The sequence below is a fragment of the Salvia splendens genome, chromosome 2, assembly GCF_004379255.2.
Source record: "Salvia splendens isolate huo1 chromosome 2, SspV2, whole genome shotgun sequence".
NCBI lineage: Eukaryota > Viridiplantae > Streptophyta > Magnoliopsida > Lamiales > Lamiaceae > Salvia > Salvia splendens.
This window is the reverse complement of record NC_056033.1, coordinates 14020413-14043186: the sequence shown is the minus strand read 5'-3', so window position 1 is coordinate 14043186 and position 22774 is coordinate 14020413. Positions and strand designations below refer to the sequence as shown.

The 22774-nt window shown below is 39.7% G+C and overlaps 1 protein-coding gene and 1 pseudogene across 1 annotated transcript; one reads left to right on the top strand and one right to left on the bottom strand.

The window, feature by feature from the left end:
* Positions 1–849: 849 nt before the first annotated feature.
* On the top strand, positions 850–1704 carry LOC121774294 (transmembrane protein 45B-like). Its single transcript, XM_042171196.1, has one exon. It carries the CDS (start codon positions 850–852, stop codon positions 1702–1704), a length of 855 nt encoding a protein of 284 aa, XP_042027130.1.
* Positions 1705–2069: 365 nt separating this feature from the next.
* Positions 2070–19018, bottom strand: LOC121774286 (annotated as a pseudogene).
* Between the last annotated feature and the right edge of the window lie 3756 nt (positions 19019–22774).

Here is a 22774-nt window from a genome sequence, read left to right as displayed (position 1 = left end):
TAACTCATAAGAAATACTATAAATTAAACTAATATTGTAGTGCTAATTACGTGTTGATGTCGCCATATATATCACACATCTTGTTTGCGTATTGTACTACATTTATTTTTATTTATAGAAATGACGTTATACATTTATATGGATATGCAAATGTTTGTTTAAACCAATTGGGATACTAGAGGTTTGTGGTAAATATTTTTGGCAATTAAATGTGATTTCACATAATTAATCAAGTAAATCTAACTTGTATCATTGATTTAAATTTTTAACAAATGACACAACATTAAATATTGTAGACCAAACATATAGTCATAAGTACTAGTAGTACAAGTGATGCTAGTTAGTCTATCCATATCATGTATGTAGGGTACATAAGAGGCTTATTTATTCTAATACGTTGATTCTATTTTGTAGGCAATTTCAAATTTTCAAGCACTCCCACACTCCAATTACAAAGTGGCCATCTAATCAAGGACATAAAATAAGTCGAATTTTTTTTTGTTGAGATTCATACGAAAACATCCAACTCCCAAAAATATACTGCATTTGACACGCCTATACAATTTCTGTATATGATATTTCCTTCTTACAAGATACCACGTTGATAAAAGTTTTCACTTAAACTGGCTCATACACTTCTATGTTAAATATTGCAAGAAAATTGATGTCTTTCTTAGATAATGTAAATACATACAAACCTGATTCATACTGATAATGAATGAACAATACTAACACGAAATACCTTACCTACTACTCTAATACTCCTACTATATACACAAATGAACTTGATTATTTTTCTAAACACACTCCCATCCTTCCCACATCTCTCTTGTTCTTGCCTTGTCTAACATGGGCAGCCTGCGCGGCCACATCGGACCGGGATTAGCCTTCTGCATCATCGGGTTATGGCATCTCTTCAACCACACAAAACTCCACGCCACAAACCCTAACTCCTACATTTCCCACCCATGGTTCCCAGTTTCCAAATTCAGATACCTAGAGCTCTACTTCATCATCTCCGCCGCCTCCGCTTCCATCTCCATGGAGCTCTTCATCATGCCCCACCGCCACCACCCGTTCGCCCCCGACGGCTCCATCCCCTCCAACCACCTCCACAACCTCGAGCACGCCACCATCTCCCTCACCTTCCTCACCTACGCCTCCTTCGCCGTCGTCCTCGACAGAGTCTCCCCTCCGGCCAGGTCCGCCCTCACGCACCTCCTCGCCGCCCTCACGCTCGCGCAGGAGTACCTCCTCTTTCGCCTCCACTCCACCGACCACGCCGGCCTCGAGGGCCGCTACCACTGGCTCCTCCAGATCCTCATCCTCGCCGCCCTCGCCCTCACCGCGATCAGCGCGGCCGATTCCAGAAGCTTCCTGCTCAGTTTCGCCAGGTCTCTGGCAGTTTTCGCGCAGGGCGGTTGGCTCGTTGTGATCGGTTTCATGATCTACACACCGCGGCTGATGCCGAAGGGCTGCGCCGTCGGGGTGGAGGATGGCCACTATGTGGTGCGGTGCGGCGGAGAGACGGTGGAGCGGGCGAAATCTCTGGCTACTATTTTGTTCAGTTACTACGTGGTTGGGGTGGCGGTTTTTGGGGTGGGGGTTTATCTGTACTTGCTCAAGTTGTACTCTAAGGATCAGGTGGAGTACCATAACTTACAAGATGCTACTGATGATTTTGGGGATCATGAGGAGCACTAATTCAGCATATTATTGTTGAAGCTAAAATTCTCAGTTCAAGCACATTAATGCATTTGAAATCATTAAAAATACAAACAATTGTAAATTCTCGCAATAAAGAGCGTATACTACAATGGTTTTTGTTGCATATAAACTAAGCAACCAAAATTAGCAAATGAGGTTGAAAACTCAATCATGAGCAAGACAACCAACACTTACAATTATTTTCAACCTCAGTTGTTGTGCATTAAATTAAAGAATAGGAATTCTTCCAATGGAATGGAACGAACTAGAGTACAAATAGACAAAACTATGAAGCTTCTGATCGCATTCATAATCGATATCAGCCCAACAAATCTCATCAGCTTTGAATGATAAGCCATGAATCATATCATGTTAGTATTTGGTGAAGATACATCCTTCATCATGGGATAATCTTCAGGCAAGGTCATCACTGCTTCATTCTGCGATAACCCCCTCAACGCCTGAGCTAGAGAGAACCCCAATGCTCTTGCTACCGGCACAGCCACCGCGTTCCCCACTTGTATGTATCTACAAAACCAAAGACACACCTCAAAATTTGTGGGTCAAGGAAGGGACAAGAGGAGGGAGGGGCAGAAGGGCTAACCTCTCCTTTATATGCCCAACAAGTTTGTAGTAATCAGGAAAGCCTTGCAGTCGGGCATTTTCACGGATAGAGAGAACTCTTTCTTGATTAGGATGCAAGATTGTGATCGAGACATGATATTCTATTTTATTCCGGAAGGAAGCTGATATTCTCTCCGTATATTTATTTAGTTTATTTATGCTTTAGTATTATTTAGTTTATAGAAGATCTTTTTGTACCACATATAAAATATGTGTGGAGTCTTTTATTATTATCAAGAATGATGAATTAAAGTAATATTTATCATTCTCTCCCTACGGTTCTCCCTCTTGGAGAAACCGATTTCTCTCTAATCTCTCTCAAAATTCACGTCTCTTTCACTCAAATAACTACTTTGATAGGTAAACTCTATCAAATTGGTGCTTTCATTAGGTTCTCATCCTCCTATTGATTTACTTTCTACCACCATATCCGTCTTGCTGTCAAACTCTCCTCCAGACTCTCCTCCTCGGTTTTCTGGTGTTAACCCCGTAAGATGGATTTTGGATAATCAGGAATATTTTGATTATCACTTGTTTTCTGATGCTGATCGTCTATTTTTTGTGAGGTTATTTTTTGACCATCCAGCATCTGTATGGCTCCATGAGTATCGACGCTCGAATCCTAAGTGCTCATGGCAAGAATTTCTGGATGCTGTTTATCATAATTTTGATAAGGATGCCATTTACTTCGCCGAGACGAATAAACTTCTCAATAAAATTACGGAGGCAGTTGCATATTTAGCTAAAAAGGAGGTCACATCTGATTCTATCATCGAATCTATCGCAAAAAACGATGATGAGCCAACAACAAATGTAAAGTCTGATTCCTTCATTGAAGAGAAGGTAAAAAATGATGATGAATCGTCTGAAAAGCTAGATGAGCCAATGGATTTGGTGGAAACCAAATTTCCTCCAAAATCTCATAGCCCAAAAATCACTATTGTCATCCTTGGTTATGTCACTGAAGTCGCGGAAGAGATCTCATGTCCAAAGACGGTTTGTCCATCACTCGTTGCGATCCCAAATGATACAATTTTGTTTGCAGACGAAGATCCAAACAAAGACAGCGCCAACGAGATGGAAGATTATTTTTCTGACTTCCACCTTGAGGGCAAGGTGGTTTTCAACGATGGGAAAGTTGATAGGGACATGATATTCTATTTTATTCCGGAAGGGAGCTGATATTCTCTCCGTATATTTATTTAGTTTATTTATGATTTAATATTATTTAGTTGTTATGATTTTATTTACTTTCTATAGTGGTTAAGATTTGATTTGTTTTCCTAGTTTATAGATCTTTTTATACCACATCTATTATAAATGTGTGGAGTCTTTTATTATTATCAAGAATGATGAATTAAAGTAATATTTATCATTCTCTCCCTACGGTTCTCCCTCTTGGAGAAACCGATTTCTCTCTAATCTCTCTCAAAATTCACGTCTCTTTCACTCAAATAACTACTTTGATAGGTAAACCCTATCAGATTGCCTAGAAAAAGAGTTTATTTTTCTCGTTAATAATACAAATCAGTCCTGGCAAAATCTTAACTAGTATGCACTATAGAAGAAGGGAAATGCTACCTGATTATGAGGTTCTGCTCGAGTGAGAACGGTAGGAACTGTTTCATCCCACCACAAACGCCCAAACGGCCTACAAGAATCAAGAGATGATTATTATACACATAAGATCATGTTGAGCTTATATTTCATCGTGCGTAAATCAAAATCTGTAACATGCTTTGCTTGAGGTTCCATTAACAAAAGTCATAGCATAATCTGGGACCTGCAAATTAAGAAAGCTTCATGATTTTGTATACTGCACAAAATAAGACTAACTGATGAGGTATTTGAAAGCCATATTATACCAAAGGTTTCCCGGAAGAAACTTTTTTCCTCTCCACATCAGGATCCCATTCGACTTTGTTGTCAGGACGAACTCTCACACCTGGCAAATCCCTAAAGTTTGCACCATGCAAAAAGATAACAGTTACAAAAATGAAAATTTTATTCTTAGTCTGTTTGTAAAGGTCTCAAAAGAGGAAGGCCCTACCTTCTTTTTAGGTATTAGACAAACACGCTCATAATCATCTTGATTTAGAAGAAGGGGGCGATGATCACACAACGGATGTTCAATCACCTCAGATTTAACATTCAAGTAACCAGGCATTTCTGCATTGGAGATGCAAAAGAGTTTATATAAGAATAATTGTCCAAATTGGGAATGAGAAATGAATTCATAGATGCAATTTGCCATCGTTCAACAGTAAACTAGAAGCTATTAGCTTACCATCCCTTCTTAGCCTTATGAAGCGTTGGAATTCAATTTGAGGCTCCAAGTCATAAGGTATTTCATCACGCCCTTCATCATTCTCAACCTAAATAAGGCAAATTCAAGCCATAATATTGCAGAGTATTATAAAAGACAAAACATATCATAGGGTGAGAAACCCAAGTTCTACATACCCGAGGGAGAGAGCTGATTCCTATTTTTATGCTTTTCAAATATTTGTTATTCGGTTTCCTTTATTTTAGCACTAGAATTGCATATATATAGAGAGAGTCTCCTAATAGAGAGATCATCTTGGAGAGATAATTATTGGACGAGTTTTTCTCGTAGGCCTCCTTCGTGAGGATTAGGCCTCTACGGAGGATTTCCCTTTCTTGTTTTGCTATTCAGTTTCTTTCAATAAAGCCGAGCATTTCTGATTCCAGACTCTATATTATATTCTTGTTCGTCAGCCTTTACTCCTATCAATTTGGTGCGGTGAACGTGGATGAATTCCAGGACGGATACGCGATTGGACGGATTGGAGAAGGTTGTAGCAGAGTTGAAGTGGCACTCCCAAAGGAGGACCGATCAATTCAAGGATTTGAGTACTAAGTTAGACGAACTCAGACGGGAGTTTCGGGCTTCCCTTGCTGCACATCTGAGGACCTTTCCCACACCCAGCATTAATACTGCGGCTATCCTACCCACGGTGACAGCCCCATTGCTGCCCTCTAGTCCACCTACTCCTACACCAGCAACTCCACCTACACCAGCAACTCCACCTACACTAGCACCAATGACAGCACCGCTGCTGTCCTCGTGCACTATTATGCCACAGTTTCAACCTTCCGTCTTGCCTCTGTTGCAACATTGTGATCCTGCGGCTGCTGCGGACCATGCCAAACTCTTGGTTTCTTCTGGTCCGCCTACAACAACCATGGTGTCAACACTACGGTTGTCCTCCAGCCCCAATATTCAGCTTCAGCCTTTGCGTGGTTTAGTTTTGGCTGCTGCCCACCAGTCTATGCAGTCGATAGTTTCCCTTCCGGACCCCCCATAAGCAGCAGTTGACGCTCCATTCTCCCATCAGGCCATGCTGTTATTCCTTCATATAGTTGGCCATCTTCTATGGTTCAATGCTCTGGCTACTACCCAAAAGTATGAGTTTGAACCTCCACCAGACGAAGTACTTAGGGTCCAGATTTAGACCTCAGTCTTGAGGGCAAGGCTGTTTTGAGGGTGAGGCAGTTGATACGGACTGGAGGAGGGGAAGAGAAAAAGATGGTTGGGCCGGCAGAGAGAAAGGAGGAAGCAGGTGGAGAAGATTAAGGGAGAGAGCTGATTCCTATTTTTATGCTTTTCAAATATTTGTTATTCGGTTTCCTTTATTTTAGCAATAGAATTGCCTATATATAGAGAGAGTCTCCTAATAGAGAGATCATCTTGGAGAGATCATTATTGGACGAGTTTTTCTCGTAGGCCTCCTTCGTGAGGATTAGGCCTCTGCAGAGGATTTCCCTTTCTTGTTTTGCTATTCAGTTTCTTTCAATAAAGCCGAGCATTTCTGATTCCAGATTCTATATTATATTCTTGTTCATCAGCCTTTACTCCTAACACAGTTTACGCCCTTCTTCATATGCAACTGTATTGGCCTATGGTCAGAAAAAAGTTATTTAATTACCTCGAAGAAGAGGAGAAAATAACAACAAAATGGTAAATATAACTCCACACAGAATTAGCAAGCCATACCTCAAATTCAAGTGGAGTAACTCCTCTAACAACCACATTATGAGTTGGTAACGGGTATGAGGGTAACTTCTACAGCCAAAGAGACAAGGCAAGAAAAATATGAGCAAAGCTAGCTCAATGAAGAATATTTTTTTTATCAAGTTAACTACACTGGAAGACAGCTTCAAAAGAGGAGTAATATAACCTCCGTGGGAAGAGCACCCCACAAGAAAACACGCATGCGAAATTGAGGCAGACCATATGCACCAACTGCCATCATTCCCATTCTAGCTTGATAACCCATGCCCACAAGACAGCCCATTGCATATCTACCAAGAAAACTGCCCTCAAACTTCACAAGGTCAACAACATTCTCCATCAACACAAACTTTGGCTTGAGATGGGACACAATATCCATGAACACAACAAGTTGTTTATTCTTTGGATCTTCAAGTGGGGCATCCTTGTCCCTGAACCTATTAAAGCCACTTATGCCTTGACAAGGTGGGCCGCCACATACGACATCAACAGTTGTAACGCCCGTACTTTTTATGGAAGATGACGCACGTAAATCGAGGAACGGTCGAAGGAATCATATTTGGAACAACACTAAATATTATAATTTTTTTCGTTGGGCGTTTTTAATTGTTGTGAAGACAAGATAACGAAATTTAATAAAGTTCCCGTGAATTTTTTTAATTGACGAGGGAAAATACGAAAAAATTATAATGTATGAATTTATTTTGGACTTTCCAAAATAATAAATTTGAAGTTCAATTATAAATAAGATAAATTAAATCTAATCACTCTTTAAATCCATCAAGTGATAGTTTTAACTTGGGCTTGTAATTAATTGTTGATTCCTTTCTAGCCCAATTGAAATTAAATCTTTGAAGCCCAAGTATGAAATTATTTTAGCTAAGCCCAATTTCTTTTCCTTTTCTCTTCTTTCTTCCTCCCCCCACGTCGGCGGTTCCTTCTTCCCCCACGATGACCGATCGGTTATTTCCCACCCCTCCACTTCCCTCCTCAATACCTACACCCTCCTCTAACCCACTCATCACTTCCACTTGACAAAAAAAAAAAGAGAAGAGAGAAGAAGGAGAAGCGGCGAAGCCGAGAGGAAGGAGGAAGAAGAAGAAGTTGGTTCCACCATTTTTTTTCCAACCACCATCAAATTTAAGCTTGAGGTATACCATTCCTTCCATTCTCAAAGCATGTGTTGTAGTAGCTTTGCATACATATTATACCTTCTTGTTCCGTAGAATTCTTCCATAACCAAACCATGTAACAAACCGTAAGTTTCGACCAACGATCGCCGCGCGTAACCGAAACTAAGAAAGAACGTAACTTTATAAACATAACGGGTGTTGCGGGTTGATTCGGGGTCGTTCGGGGTAGTTTCGAACGAGAGGAAGTTACCGCCGGCGACGGGCAGCGGCGGACATGCCGCGCTCGACGGTGCTGACGACATTCAGAGGCGGCACGGTTTGCGGCCTCCCAGGTGACGACCGCGACGTTCCCTCCCCGACGCTGGAGCAGGCGGCGACGACGGGTGAAGAGGGGTGGACGGCAGCAGCCCTCGGCGGACGGCAGCAGCTCCCGGCGGATTGCAGCAGCTCCTGATCTGCGGCAGCATCTTCCGGCGGGCAGGAGCACCTCCCGGCAACGATCGGTGATGGCTGGGGAGTCGACTTCCGCCGGCTGCTGCGATCGGCGAGCGGCAGAGAGAGAGACGGGGAGAGAGAAAGATAAGAGGAGAGAGAGAGAAGTGGGGTTGGGGAAGAAGATAAAAGATTGGGCCATGCATTTGGGCCTCTTTTGTTTGTGTGTTTTGGGCCTTGAATTAAATCTTTTTAGTTGGGCCATTATGAATTATTGGAAGATTAAGTTGAGTTTTGGGCTCTTCTTTTTAATTGATGGGGCTCACTATTTAATTTTGGAGGAATAAAGTGGTTAAGGAATTAAATCCTTTGGGCCGGAAATTAAAATTTAATCGGGGGAAAATATTTAATTAATTTCCGTAAGTTCTTTTTGAAGGATGAATAATTTACCTAAGTACAAAATAACACTTTTTCAACGGTAAATAATTACGAAAAGTTAAGCATGTGCTTGAATAATTTTTTAGAAATTATTCCGACGACATGGAAAATACGAGGAGCCAACGGAGGAAAAGAACGAGCGTAAGCGGCCGACCGGCGTCGCACGCGATGCCTTGGGCGGCCGCCGAATAATTGAAAATGCACGAAAACCGAGAAAACGAATTAAAGGATTTATTTAGAGTGCATGCATTCTAAAATGGTTTTTGTTACCGAGATTGATATGAATTTTATGTATTTTCTGAGAAGGTGGTTTGCACGCACGCTAAAATTCAGAACGAGGAACTTTTTACGGAAATCCTAAGCTTTTGAGGTGGGCTCTATTACTTAAACTCTTTTATTTGCAATGATATGTTTACGGAGAGATAAGGGTGGTTTGAATGTTATGTCATGCCGTATTTTATGTTTTGAATTGCCTATCTGATTGTCTACTAGGATAACGTCCTACTAGACTTTGATGGTTAACGAATTCGGGTCTGACTAGGGAGTGAGTCCCTACTCGGACTAGTGCACTGATGGGGATCGTGAGCCGTCCTATGTGGTCGGCCGGTCCAGTGATCGAGTTTGTGGCCACATTCTCGTTTCACATGATGGTTCAGATATGGTATATGATGGAGGATGATAATGATATGTGTCTGCAGACACCTTTTAAGGAATGATTTAGTGTTTCTCGGCCTTTTAAAGTAAAACCCGAGTTTCACTCAATGATGGCTTGACATATCTTAACGATGAATGTATTCCGGGCAAGAGTTCACTGAGTGCATCAAGTACTCAGCCCTTGCATATATTTTCCCTATGTGCAGGTTGAGTGTGGACGGGGGACGGAGGATGTTGAGCATTGGACAGAGACAGTATTCAATAAATGATCCGGTTGCTATTGTGTCTTCATACATAGTAGTAGCTAACTCTCAAATGCTTCCGCTATGCCAAGTTTAGGAATTTCTTTGATTTCCTTTGAATTGTCAAACTATATCATTCACGTTATGTACCTTTGGGATTTGGAACCCTGTTGATAAATGAAATTTCGTATTTCGACCGATATGTCGTATTTCTTTGATTGTTTCCCTTTCTTCCCCGCTTCTTAATTCCCCCACTAGTCACGATTCCCCGTGTTTTCTATCCTTAGGAAGCGCGGGCGTGACAGAGTGGTATCAGAGCCAGGTTCTTTCGCTCTGGTCCGAGAGTCTTTTTCAGTCTTAGTCTAGATTCGATTCGCTAGACTAAAATAAGGTTAAATTTGGAAGGCTCAACATTCCGCTTCGCCACGCTCAACCAAGAAAGATGTATTTTTTTTTATGTGAAAATTTTTATGAGAAAGTTTTGGAGAAAGAAAGACGACATCAAAGGAGAAAAGTTTTATAAGAAGGAAGAAGTAGAATCTTTCTGTGAGAGATTGATTTCGAGAAGAGTATTTGCTAATGTTGAGAAAAGAACGAGTTTTGATGAGGGACGATGGATTGTTTGTTTTTACATGAAAGATGAAAGTTGATGTTCAAGTATATATTGAGTTTTGATTCAAAACTTGTACTTCAAAGTTGAAAGTGAGATGTTGAAATATTTGAGAAAAGTGTGAGTTTTGAAGAAAATGGTTGTTTTGAAAGTAGATGTGAAATGTGAAAGCACTGGGTTCTGGGAAGCGAAATGTTATGTATTATACTTGTTATTTGAAGTATGATGACTTTAAATGTGATATTTGTTGATCTATGAGGTGGTGAAATGTGTTGTGAACTTAGAGTGCCTAAGACTAAGCTAGATGAAACGTGCGCAAACCATAGTTGTAAGTTGACAATTTATCCATCGCTTTCCCGAGCGATGAAAACCAATGAGAATCTGAAAGTGTGGGGTGAATCCCTAATGTGTCAAGGCACGACGAGGCAAGGAGAGCGAGAATGCGAATGGAGGTCGGTGGACCATGGAACTTTTGTTATTTCTTTGGAATGACGCGAAACGTTAGAGCAAGCTTAGTGTGTGAACCATTTTACTATTTCTATCGTTTTTCGTGAACGATAAGGAAAAAATGCGAGGAAGATTTCAAGAAGATGAGGATAGAGAAGATGAAATGAAGCTTCAAACACGAAAAAGGTGCGAGACAAGAAGAACTGATGCTAAGTGATGTAGTTGTGCAACGACAAGAGATCATACTCGTGATGCAATTAATATAACATTATCTCGCATAATTTTGCTAAAAGTAGCAACACGATGGAGACGACCTTTATTGGAGGCAGAGAAGCACACGGATGATGAAAATGTTTTAAGAGAATGGTTGTTATAATATGCAAGAATATTAAGAAGAGATGGCCTTTGATTGACTACAATTATTTGGTTGTAATGACGTGATGAATGTCAACTTGGAATCCACGGTTTCTTAAAACGATGTTACCATGTTCGGCCTCAGAAAGACGAGCGAGGGAGTGTGACCTTCGTAGCTAGAATGAACGATTTTAAATCAACAGTACTTACTTGGATTCTAAGTTCTTTTCGATATGTATTGAATAACCGTGAGTCCTTGTCTATTTAAACACCTTGGTTGACTCATGCTTTGCAAGTAGTGCCCATTATTTTTTTCCCTATATCGAGTCATGACTCACTTTCCGTTCTTGAAAATTGGTGCTTGCCTTTGTAACTTTGGACATCTTGATTAGTAGTCTTCTTTGATTCATCTATTGTAAGGACAATATTTTACCTTATGAGCTTCCGTCATTGAACTTCATTCCTAAAGTTGTTTGCAGTTATGACCTTCAGTCTGATCACATCTCCCATACATGTTTTTTTCAAAGGATGGAATATTCTTCTTGGAACTTTTGTACACCTTTTATTTCGTAACTATGCATGTGGCAAGTTCTTTCTTGCAGAAGTGAAATTCTTTTTAGCTCAGTTTCACTACATATATTGTTCATGCAATGATTTTTCTTTCTTGCAACACCAAGTTAAGGCTATCGTGTTCTATTTTTCCTTAAGGTGTTTGATCTAGCCGATTTTCCTAAAAAGTTCACTTCACGTCGGTTGCAAACCTGTGAATCCATTGAGGTGATTTCATTTTTCAATAGCATGATGTCGTCGAACCATGAACAGTGCTACTTTATGACATTTGTCTATGCTTCTAAATCCTCCCACGATTGATCATCTCATGTCATGACATGTTTGAGCCATCATTCATTGATGCCGAAATTTTGCAAATTTGATTTGACAATTGAAATATCTTATTTGGCAGCCTACTATGGAATTTGAGACTTAATTCAGTTTCATCATGTTTTCATGACCTATCTCATATTCTTTCGAGCTCTCATCAGAAGTAAATTCCCAAGCTCTATGGATTTTATTTGATACCGTTTAAACCATTTAAATCTCAGAATGGATGTGTTAAGTTCAATGGCTTTAGTCCTTGCTTTGTTTACAAACCAATTTTCTCAAGTTGGTGATGAGATTAAGAAGAGTCGAGCTAGAAATGTTATTCTTGTTTTCTTGATCAATTCTACAGCTTTTTTTTTATTAAGACACTTTCAGCAGTGTTGCTACAATTTTTGAAATCAGTTCATATCCAAGTAAGACTGCTTGATCAATTTTCGAGTTCTTGATACTAGACTTGGAGAAAAGGGTGAGATAGAGCTTATCGAATGCACACGGGGGAAAAGAGTTTCTATAATCAGATATGCATAAAAGTGATACACCAACTAGAGGCAACGATATAACCACGAACACGAGGTGTTAAATTTTCTTTTTCAGCTTTTACATACCGCTAATAGCGAGTTGCTAAGGGATCGAACATTATGCTATACCTCTAGATATTGGATCTTGAGCAACAAAATGTGGTGAAAATGCGGGCGTGACGTCTCGCCGCGCTCAACAAGAGAGAATGTAAAATGTTTTTAAATGAGAAATATTTATGCAAATGATGTTGGACGTGATGATAGTATGAGATGAGCAAATTTCGGGACGAAATTTCTGTTAAGGTGGGTAGAATGTAACGCCCGTACTTTTTATGGAAGATGACGCACGTAAATCGAGGAACGGTCGAAGGAATCATATTTGGAACAACACCAAATATTATAATTTTTTTCGTTGGGCATTTTTAATTGTTGTGAAGACAAGATAACGAAATTTAATAAAGTTCCCGTGAATTTTTTTAATTGACGAGGGAAAATACGAAAAAATTATAATGTATGAATTTATTTTGGACTTTCCAAAATAATAAATTTGAAGTTCAATTATAAATAAGATAAATTAAATCTAATCACTCTTTAAATCCATCAAGTGATAGTTTTAACTTGGGCTTGTAATTAATTGTTGATTCCTTTCTAGCCCAATTGAAATTAAATCTTTGAAGCCCAAGTATGAAATTATTTTAGCTAAGCCCAATTTCTTTTCCTTTTCTCTTCTTTCTTCCTCCCCCCACGTCGGCGGTTCCTTCTTCCCCCACGATGACCGATCGGTTATTTCCCACCCCTCCACTTCCCTCCTCAATACCTACACCCTCCTCTAACCCACTCATCACTTCCACTTGACAAAAAAAAAGAGAAGAGAGAAGAAAGAGAAGCGGCGAAGCCGAGAGGAAGGAGGAAGAAGAAGAAGTTGGTTCCACCATTTTTTTTTCCAACCACCATCAAATTTAAGCTTGAGGTATACCATTCCTTCCATTTTCAAAGCATGTGTTGTAGTAGCTTTGCATACATATTATACCTTCTTGTTCCGTAGAATTCTTCCATAACCAAACCATGTAACAAACCGTAAGTTTCAACCAACGATCGCCGCGCGTAACCGAAACTAAGAAAGAACGTAACTTTATAAACATAACGGGTGTTGCGGGTTGATTCGGGGTCGTTCGGGGTAGTTTCGAACGAGAGGAAGTTACCGCCGGCGACGGGCAGCGGCGGACATGCCGCGCTCGACGGTGCTGACGACATTCAGAGGCGGCACGGTTCGCGGCCTCCCAGGTGACGACCGCGACGTTCCCTCCCCGGTGCTGGAGCAGGCGGCGACGACGGGTGAAGAGGGGTGGACGGCAGCAGCCCTCGGCGGACGGCAGCAGCTCCCGGCGGATTGCAGCAGCTCCTGATCTGCGGCAGCATCTTCCGGCGGGCAGGAGCACCTCCCGGCAACGATCGGTGATGGCTGGGGAGTCGACTTCCGCCGGCTGCTGCGATCGGCGAGCGGCAGAGAGAGAGAGACGGGGAGAGAGAAAGATAAGAGGAGAGAGAGAGAAGTGGGGTTGGGGAAGAAGATAAAAGATTGGGCCATGCATTTGGGCCTCTTTTGTTTGTGTGTTTTGGGCCTTGAATTAAATCTTTTTAGTTGGGCCATTATGAATTATTGGAAGATTAAGTTGAGTTTTGGGCTCTTCTTTTAATTGATGGGGCTCACTATTTAATTTTGGAGGAATAAAGTGGTTAAGGAATTAAATCCTTTGGGCCGGAAATTAAAATTTAATCGGGGGAAAATATTTAATTAATTTCCGTAAGTTCTTTTTGAAGGATGAATAATTTACCTAAGTACAAAATAACACTTTTTCAACGGTAAATAATTACGAAAAGTTAAGCATGTGCTTGAATAATTTTTAGAAATTATTCCGACGACATGGAAAATACGAGGAGCCAACGGAGGAAAAGAACGAGCGTAAGCGGCCGACCGGCGTCGCACGCGATGCCTTGGGCGGCCGCCGAATAACTGAAAATACACGAAAACCGAGAAAACGAATTAAAGGATTTAATTAGAGTGCATGCATTCTAAAATGGTTTTTGTTACCGAGATTGATATGAATTTTATGTATTTTCCGAGAAGGTGGTTTGCACGCACGCTAAAAGTCAGAACGAGGAACTTTTTACGGAAATCCTAAGCTTTTGAGGTGGGCTCTATTACTTAAACTCTTTTATTTGCAATGATATGTTTACGGAGAGATAAGGGTGGTTTGAATGTTATGTCATGCCGTATTTTATGTTTTGAATTGCCTATCTGATTGTCTACTAGGATAACGTCCTACTAGACTTTGATGGTTAACGAATTCGGGTCTGACTAGGGAGTGAGTCCCTACTCGGACTAGTGCACTGATGGGGATCGTGAGCCGTCCTTTGTGGTCGGCCGGTCCAGTGATCGAGTTTGTGGCCACATTCTCGTTTCACATGATGGTTCAGATATGGTATATGATGGAGGATGATAATGATATGTGTCTGCAGACACCTTTTAAGGAATGATTTAGTGTTTCTCGGCCTTTTAAAGTAAAACCCGAGTTTCACTCAATGATGGCTTGACATATCTTAACGATGAATGTATTCCGGGCATGAGTTCACTGAGTGCATCAAGTACTCAGCCCCTGCATATGTTTTCCCTATGTGCGGTTGAGTGTAGACGGGGGACGGAGGATGTTGAGCATTGGACAGAGACAATATTCAATAAATGATCCGGTTGCTATTGTGTCTTCATACATAGTAGTAGCTAACTCTCAAATGCTTCCGCTATGCCAAGTTTAGGAATTTCTTTGATTTCCTTTGAATTGTCAAACTATATCATTCACGTTATGTACCTTCGGGATTTGGAACCCTGTTGATAAATGAAATTTCGTATTTCGACCGATATGTCGTACTTCTTTGATTGTTTCCCTTTCTTCCCCGCTTCTTAATTCCCCCACTAGTCACGATTCCCCGTGTTTTCTATCCTTAGGAAGCGCGGGCGTGACAACAGTTCCCTACATGCCATTTAAATAATGACCATTTACTTCAAAGCAATTGAGTTCAATTTAATTTGTTGATACTAAAAAACAAAACACTTAACGGAAGTGGTAAAATTCTAGACTTGTAACCTCTTAACACGAATTCCTTCACCTCTTCCGGGCAAGAACTGGCAAGATAAGATTTCATACAAACACAGAGATATGCAAAATAAAGTTCATCTAATAGGTGAATCAATATCAAAGATCAACTTTTTATACCTCAGGCCATTCAAGGGCTCCCACGTATCATACTCAGGGCCATAACCCTTCCACCGTATCTGATAAACAGAAAATTGGAATACAAAAGGTAGTATTAGAATAAAAGCATAAGCCAAGGAATATATACTAAGAAGTGAAGAGCAGTGAACACATGGTTATTGGTACATAGGACCTGTATATAACTTGAGACATATATTATCATATATCTTACTCACATTATTACGGACCTGCCAATTTTAACCTAGGACTTAGATCACAAAATACGTTATACCAATAATGGCACATGTTAATATTAGTGCACTAGTCAACAATCAACTATTGAGTTTGACATCTTGAGTGAAAGCTTTCTATTCATATATACACAACTCAATAATCACTTAATCATTTATAGGAACACATAATGTTCTTAGAGCTACGGGCCAAATATATGATGGCTCATTTACCTTGAAATGCAGTTCAAAAGATTTTTTGTTATTGGGTCTCCATAACAAATTTCCAGAATCTCTTCAACTTCAAATACTTCAGTCATCTTCATCTTCCCCTTCCTCACCATCATCTTCAACTTCTTCTTTGACAGGCTCACTGGATGCATCTTTATTTTCTGAGGATAAACAGGAAACACAAAGCTTCTCCCACTTCACAAGCAGGTTATAAAAATCATCTGCTTTTTCATTTCTTACCTATTGTACCAAGATGAGTATAAGTAAAAGATTAGTGTTTTTCCAACATAGATCTCACTAATATGCTCAGCTAATTACCTGTGTTTGAAACAATTTCATGTTTCAGGATGGTTTAGCTTCAAGCTTTCACAAGCATATGGGTTGAGATCAACAGCCCATTTCTGTTTATTAAAATAGAACATGCCAATCCATGATAACTAGAGCAATTCCAAAATTAAAGCAAACATGTCCATAAAAAAAGGGTATAAGGGAAGACCAAAATTACCGTGACAAGTTTGACCCCGCAACTGTTAGCACCAAGACAAAGCCCAGTCGACATTCCACCACATCACCACATTGCCTTTCAATCTCAGGAAAATGTGGAATAGAATTTGCTTCAGCATCACTAGAGATGGTAGAACCAGATTCACTGTTGTTTGTAGGACTCTTGTAGGACTCTGTCTCTACAAATAAAGATTGCTTTCAGAGAAATAAAAGGAAAAGTTACAGTCTGTCACAATTTCCAACGCTACAAATTCTCAGTCACAATTTAAGACTATACAAAAGTAAATGTATTTATCATAGGAAAAAGATACAAACCTGATGGCAAGCTTACAAAAGAAGTATATGGAAGTAAGTACATCTTGTCACAGAAATAGTCATATGCTGGTATAAGTTTTGATATTAATATGTTGTCAACCTATAAACATGCAAGAATAAAATCAGGTCCAACATCCCCGCTGAGAAAAGAGTACAGTTTTAATGGGTTCACACATACTTCAAAGGTAAATGCATAACTCTAACCTTCTTTTCAAGACAGTCAAGTGGATTATCATCCTTGACTTCAGAAAAGAATATTTTCTTGTTATCAATAAGGTTGGCGCAACTTTTAATAACCTACCAAAGAACTTTTAATAACCTACCAAAGAAAACAGAAACTGTGTCAGAACTACTAAAATACTGAACTAAGATACTGATACACAATACTCATTTCACAACATCTCACCGTATCATCTGCCCTATAATACCACTGAACCGAAAAAAGTTGTTTCCCGTCAACAGCTTGGAACAACTCCACAATCTTGCATATGTAACTTTCCTTCCCTTCTTCAGTCTAAACGACCAAAATTTGTTAGTCAGCTTTAAAAATGATTGCAGAACAAAGTGGGGATTGAAAAATTGACAAAAAATTATAAAATCAATATCAGTGGAGGCATCATAGTTTGGAGTAGAAAAAATAGAAAGAAAGAAAAGGGGACCAAATGCAAACACATTTAATCCAGGTAAAAGAAATTTTCCACTCAAATGAGGTTTTTTTTATCTCTCTCATTTATACCTCTGCACGTTAGTGCGCCCCATCGCCTCATCAAGCCGGATTTTAACCTCATCGCCCGATGCGCCTCACACTCCTAACAACACTTGTCTAGTGGTCCATGGCCTTAACTTATGTTTTTGTATTCCAAATCAACTAGGGTTAATCACTACTTTAATTTTTCTAATTATTCTATTTTGTTAATGTTACAAAAATAAAATAAAACAGTCTATAAATAATCCAACCCTAGTCACAAACAAAAGACTAAAGGCAGCCTCCTCCACTTCATCTACCCAATTTTTATACTACTCTATCATTCCTAAAATACTTTATATATTTCATTTAGGGTTGTCCTAAGCTATTTGCTCCATTTACTTTTTTGGCAAAAACTTATTTTCTTCTCTTTTTTTCTACTTTATATTTTTCTCTATTAAATCTTTAAACATCAATTTCTTATATCACGTGCCCAAAAGAAATGTATCAACTAACTTAGGACGAAAAATATCAACTAACCTAGGACAAAAAAAGTGGAGTGTAGTTTATGAGATGCATTTTTTTGTTAATGTTACAAAACAATGTAACAAATCGCGGTCACAAACAAAAGACTAAACGCCATCACAAACAAAAGACTATAGCTTAAGTTCATTGCATTGACCACTTGATCTATCAAACTATTATATATTTATGAGACGCGTTTTCAAAATTTGTCACACTAGTGATGCAAAATTTGAACGCGTCTCATCAAAAAGTGATGGATTTTCAACACCAGTTTCTCACATTTATGGAATTTAAAAAATAAAAAAAAAAGTTTTTTCCATTTGAGGAAGGTATATATTTGCCAACCTTTTGAGAGAAAAAAACTCAAAGGGGACACCATTAAGACTTCACCTTAACATAGGCATCCTCATTCAATAAGTACATCTCTCCATCAACCTCCGCTCAAAGAAAATGGTATTTTGCTTGGACGATTTCCTACAATTATCCATGACACCAAAATAGTTATATCAATACAACGTACTCGGATGTGAGGTTTGCAAAATCTCAACTTGAAACTCAGAGCATAAAATCAATGACATATAATAGTTTTTAACAATAAGATAGAACAAAATTTGAAAGTATCCAACAAAATTTGAAAGCTATACTAAAATTTGATAGAACAGATAGAACAAAATTTGAAAGCGATACGAAAACAATAGTCTTGTGCGAAATTGAAATGGGGAGTAAGAACTAAAGGCACGATAACCATGTACAGATTATAACCATATACAGCTAAAAAAAATCATTATTGATCACAGTAGATAATCAATGTATGTCACGTTTTTCACAAGAATTTAAACTTGGCCAGTTATGACCACCTAAATACAGTATCTAGTAACTATTCAAAGAACCCTAAATTAGCATAAATAAACAAAATTCAATGCATGTTTAAGATGTGAGAGTGATACGAAAGCAAATAACATATAAATGGATTTGATTACCGTGGATTGGTTTTTAATCGTATCGATGCGGCCACCGTGCCCGAGCTACCTCGCCGGTGAACGGATCACCTAAAAGCCGGGACACGCTTTCCTCATTGAGAACTGGAGCGATTGGATTCTCATCCACCGGCTCTGTTGATTCGGAAGCAGCTCGTCTCTTGGAGCGATTGCTTCCTTCCGCCGCGTCCTTTCTCACCGATTCAGAATTCCTCTTGATCGGCATCACTGAAAGGTAAACGCGTAGAATCTGTGTGTTTGTGTAGATAGAATCGGTGATGGCAGCGAAGTGGGGTGAAAAAAGAGGTGGAGAGGGGTAGATATAGGACACCCGCAACAAGTATTGCAAGTGTCCCTTATCTCGTCCCTCCGAGACGAGACGGCTGCGGGACGCGTTGCAGCGTCCCGTCTCGTCCCCAGCCCGATGAAACGGCGCGCGAGCTGTCTCGCCACTCACTCGCGCGACGTGGCGCGCTCCGGCGCTATGCGTGACGCCCACTCGCCGGCCCGCGAGTGGGCGTCGTCACGCTGACACAATAAATCATTTTTTAAAAAAAAATCGAATTTAATAAAAAAAATTAATAACGGTCATATGACCATTCAACGGTAATTTTCACAAACACACATCTATTCTTCTCAAACCATCTCTCTTTCCTCTCCAATTTTCATCTCAAATCATCTCTTTTATTCTTCTACCAAAGTTAATTCATTCATAGATCCATTTAAGCAAATGCGTCGAATAACGGAAGAATCACTTGAAGAAGAACGACGTAGGGAGGCGGAGGAAGTCGCGCCGCCCCAAAGACGATCCCGGACTTACATCCATCGTAACCGGGAGGAAGCCGCAGCAAGGTTAGTACGCGACTACTTCTGTGATAACCCGGTATGGGGAGATACCTACTTCCGTCGTCGTTTCCGCATGCGACGACCGCTATTTCTCCACATCGCAAATACATTGGCAGCCCGGGAAAGAGTTCTTCTAAGAAGGTTCGACGCCGTCGGCCGTCCCAGCCACACGACGCTGCAGAAATGTACTGCAGCAATCCGTCAGCTTGCGTCTGGACAAACGTCGGATTTGTTCGACGAATACCTCCACATTGGAGAAAGCACCGGGAGAATGTGCTTAATACAATTCTGCAAAGGCGTCCGTGCAGCCTTCACCAATGAATTTTTCCGGAAGCCAAGCACGGCAGATTGTCCGTTTCTGCTCCACCCTAATCTTACTCTCAATTTATTGGTATTTAATTATTTTCCTTAATATTAATTATGTACAAAAAATTATCTCAAAATTCATAGTTTTTACACAAAAAATTCATTTTTATTTGTTACATTTTCTTTTTGTAATATCTTTTGTCATTTTCTTTTTCTTTTGTGATAGATGAAAAAAACATTGAAGATTTGAAAAAGAGAATATTAATTAAATACTACAGTAGAGAAATAGCTGGCTAGATACCAGTATTTTGGCAAAAGGCCAAAAGCTACTATTGAATGTACACGGTACGCAATAATTTACATAATTTGGAAAAAAATAAAAATATTATTGTTATGAACCCTAAAACTGATTAGTGTACCAGAGGATCTCTGTGTTTTACGACACATTATTAATCATACATTTAGTGTCTTTAATTAAATTAGAAGTTTCAGAAGTTAAAATGAAATGTTATTTGCAACTTCGATCACAAAAACATCTGTACTTATTTAGCTTCAATTAATATGGAAGACCAAGATTTTACAAGAGATATTTTGAGGTCAATTTAGTATATTGAGATTAAACAAATATAAGGATTAGTCTGGTAGTTTCCATGTACAGATGAATAAGTAATGCCCTGCCTGAACCAATCACCCTTCCCAATTCCCTTGCCTACATCACTGCATGTATTCGACGATGGCAAGGCGATCTCGGCAGCACCACCACTCTACGTTTCTTCTTTCCATACCTTCAGCTTCAGCTCCTGCCTGTTGCCACCGGAGAAGAAGAGCGCCATGCTTCGTTGGATAATCAGCCCAGCCCGTCCATGCTGTCACAGGCTTTTGTGTGCCCGTCGTGAATGCTCCTGGGGACTCCTTGCCACGTCATCTTTTTGCCGTTTCCTCCTACTTCCAGGTGATCATCACCCATGAAACGGATGAACGCCATGTATGTTGGATATTTGACACACAAAATATAGGAGCACTCAATAAAGATGAAATATGGAGAATAAATATTAATAGGCTTCTCACAAAAGGGATTACAAAAGTGCTTCAGCACTACAAAAACTCTCACAATTTTCCTAACTTAGAGCTACAGCTCTTTCTCTCAATTCACTTCTGTTTTCTTTCTTTTGTGTACGCACTCAACCATACATTTAGCTCTACACACTGATTGCCTATTTATAGACTAACCTAAGTCGGTTAGTGACCGACATTACAAAGCTAGATCATTCTAGCTACATTCTAGCCTATTCTTAATAATATAATAATACAAGTTGGTAATTTGCAAACTAGATTACACATATATGCTGCTACGTGTCCTTGCTGTCACTTTATACTTAATGAGGAAGTCATCAAATGCCACCCACAAGATACCACCGCCTAATGTAGTGCATGTGTGGCTACCTTCTTAGCCATGAATTACTCACAAGTTTACACCACTAAGATAAGGTAGTGATGGAGCAACTTCATCACCACTCCTTAATTGTGAAGTAATTGACTTAATAAATTTAACATCCTCCCTTAAGCTCAATTCTTCAAGGTCTTTATGCCAAGTAAAAACTTCAATCTCCTGAAGACATCCTGCTTTAGTGGTTTTGTAAATATGTCTGCAATTTGATCCTATGACTTGCAGTATACTAATTCCACATCATTTTGGTTCACGTGCTCCCGAATAAAGTGATAACGAGTATTAATATGCTTACTTCTTTCGTGGAACACTGGATTCTTTGCAAGTGCTATTGCAGACTTATTATCAACACGTATCTCCGTCGGGCCTTTTTGCGCGTATCCCAGAAAACTTAGTAAATTTCTCAACCAAATGCAATGGCACACCGTTGAACTTGCTGCAACATACTCGGCTTCACATGTTGAGAGTGTCACTATCGCTTGCTTCTTTGACGACCAAGTAAAGACAGCATCTCCAATATAAAAACAGTAGCCGGTAGTGCTCTTTCTTTCATCCAAGTCTCTTCCCCAATCGCTATCCGAATAACCAACGAGCTTAACTTCTTGATTAGAGGGATAAAGTATACTTTCATTCAGCGTACCTTTAATATAGCGCAAAATCCTCTTGGCTGCATTCAAATGAGACTGTGACGGCGTTTCCATGTATCTGCTGATTAATCCAACTCCATAAAGAATATCAGGCCTAGTGCACGTTAGATATCGTAGACTTCCAATGAGGCTTTTGAAGTAAGTTGGATCCACCTCTGCTTCACCATCATGCGCTCTCAATTCTTGACCGATCGCCACGGGAGTGTTAACAGGATTGCAGGACTCCATTTTGAATTTCTCCAATATTTGTTTTGCAAAAGAGCTTTGAGAGATAAATATCCCATCTTCATTTTGTGCTACCTCAATTCCCAGGAAATGTGCCATCAAACCAATGTCCGTCATCTCGAACTCCTTGATCATGCTCTTCTTGAATTTATGAAACATTTCTTCACAATTTCCAGTAAAGATTAGATCATCAACATATAGGCAAACAAATAACATGTTACCTGCAGCATCTTTCTTCAAGTATAGAGCATGTTCGAAAGGGCACTTCACAAAGTCATTCTTCAGAAAATACTCATTGATTCTGGAATTCCATGCACGAGGTGCTTGCTTGAGCCCGTACAAAGCTTTCTTCAATCTGTAAACTTTATCTCCAGCTCCTCGTTTCACATAACCTTCAGGTTGCTCCACGTAAATTTCTTCTTCAAGAAAACCATTTAGAAAAGCCGATTTCACATCGAGCTGATAGATCTTCCAATTGTGTTGGGCGGCCAGCGAGATAAATAATCTGATC

Coding starts and splice junctions, on each gene's coding strand:
- LOC121774294 (XM_042171196.1), top strand. CDS start 850: ATGGGCAGCCTGCGCGGCCACATCGGACCGGGATTAGCCTTCTGCATC.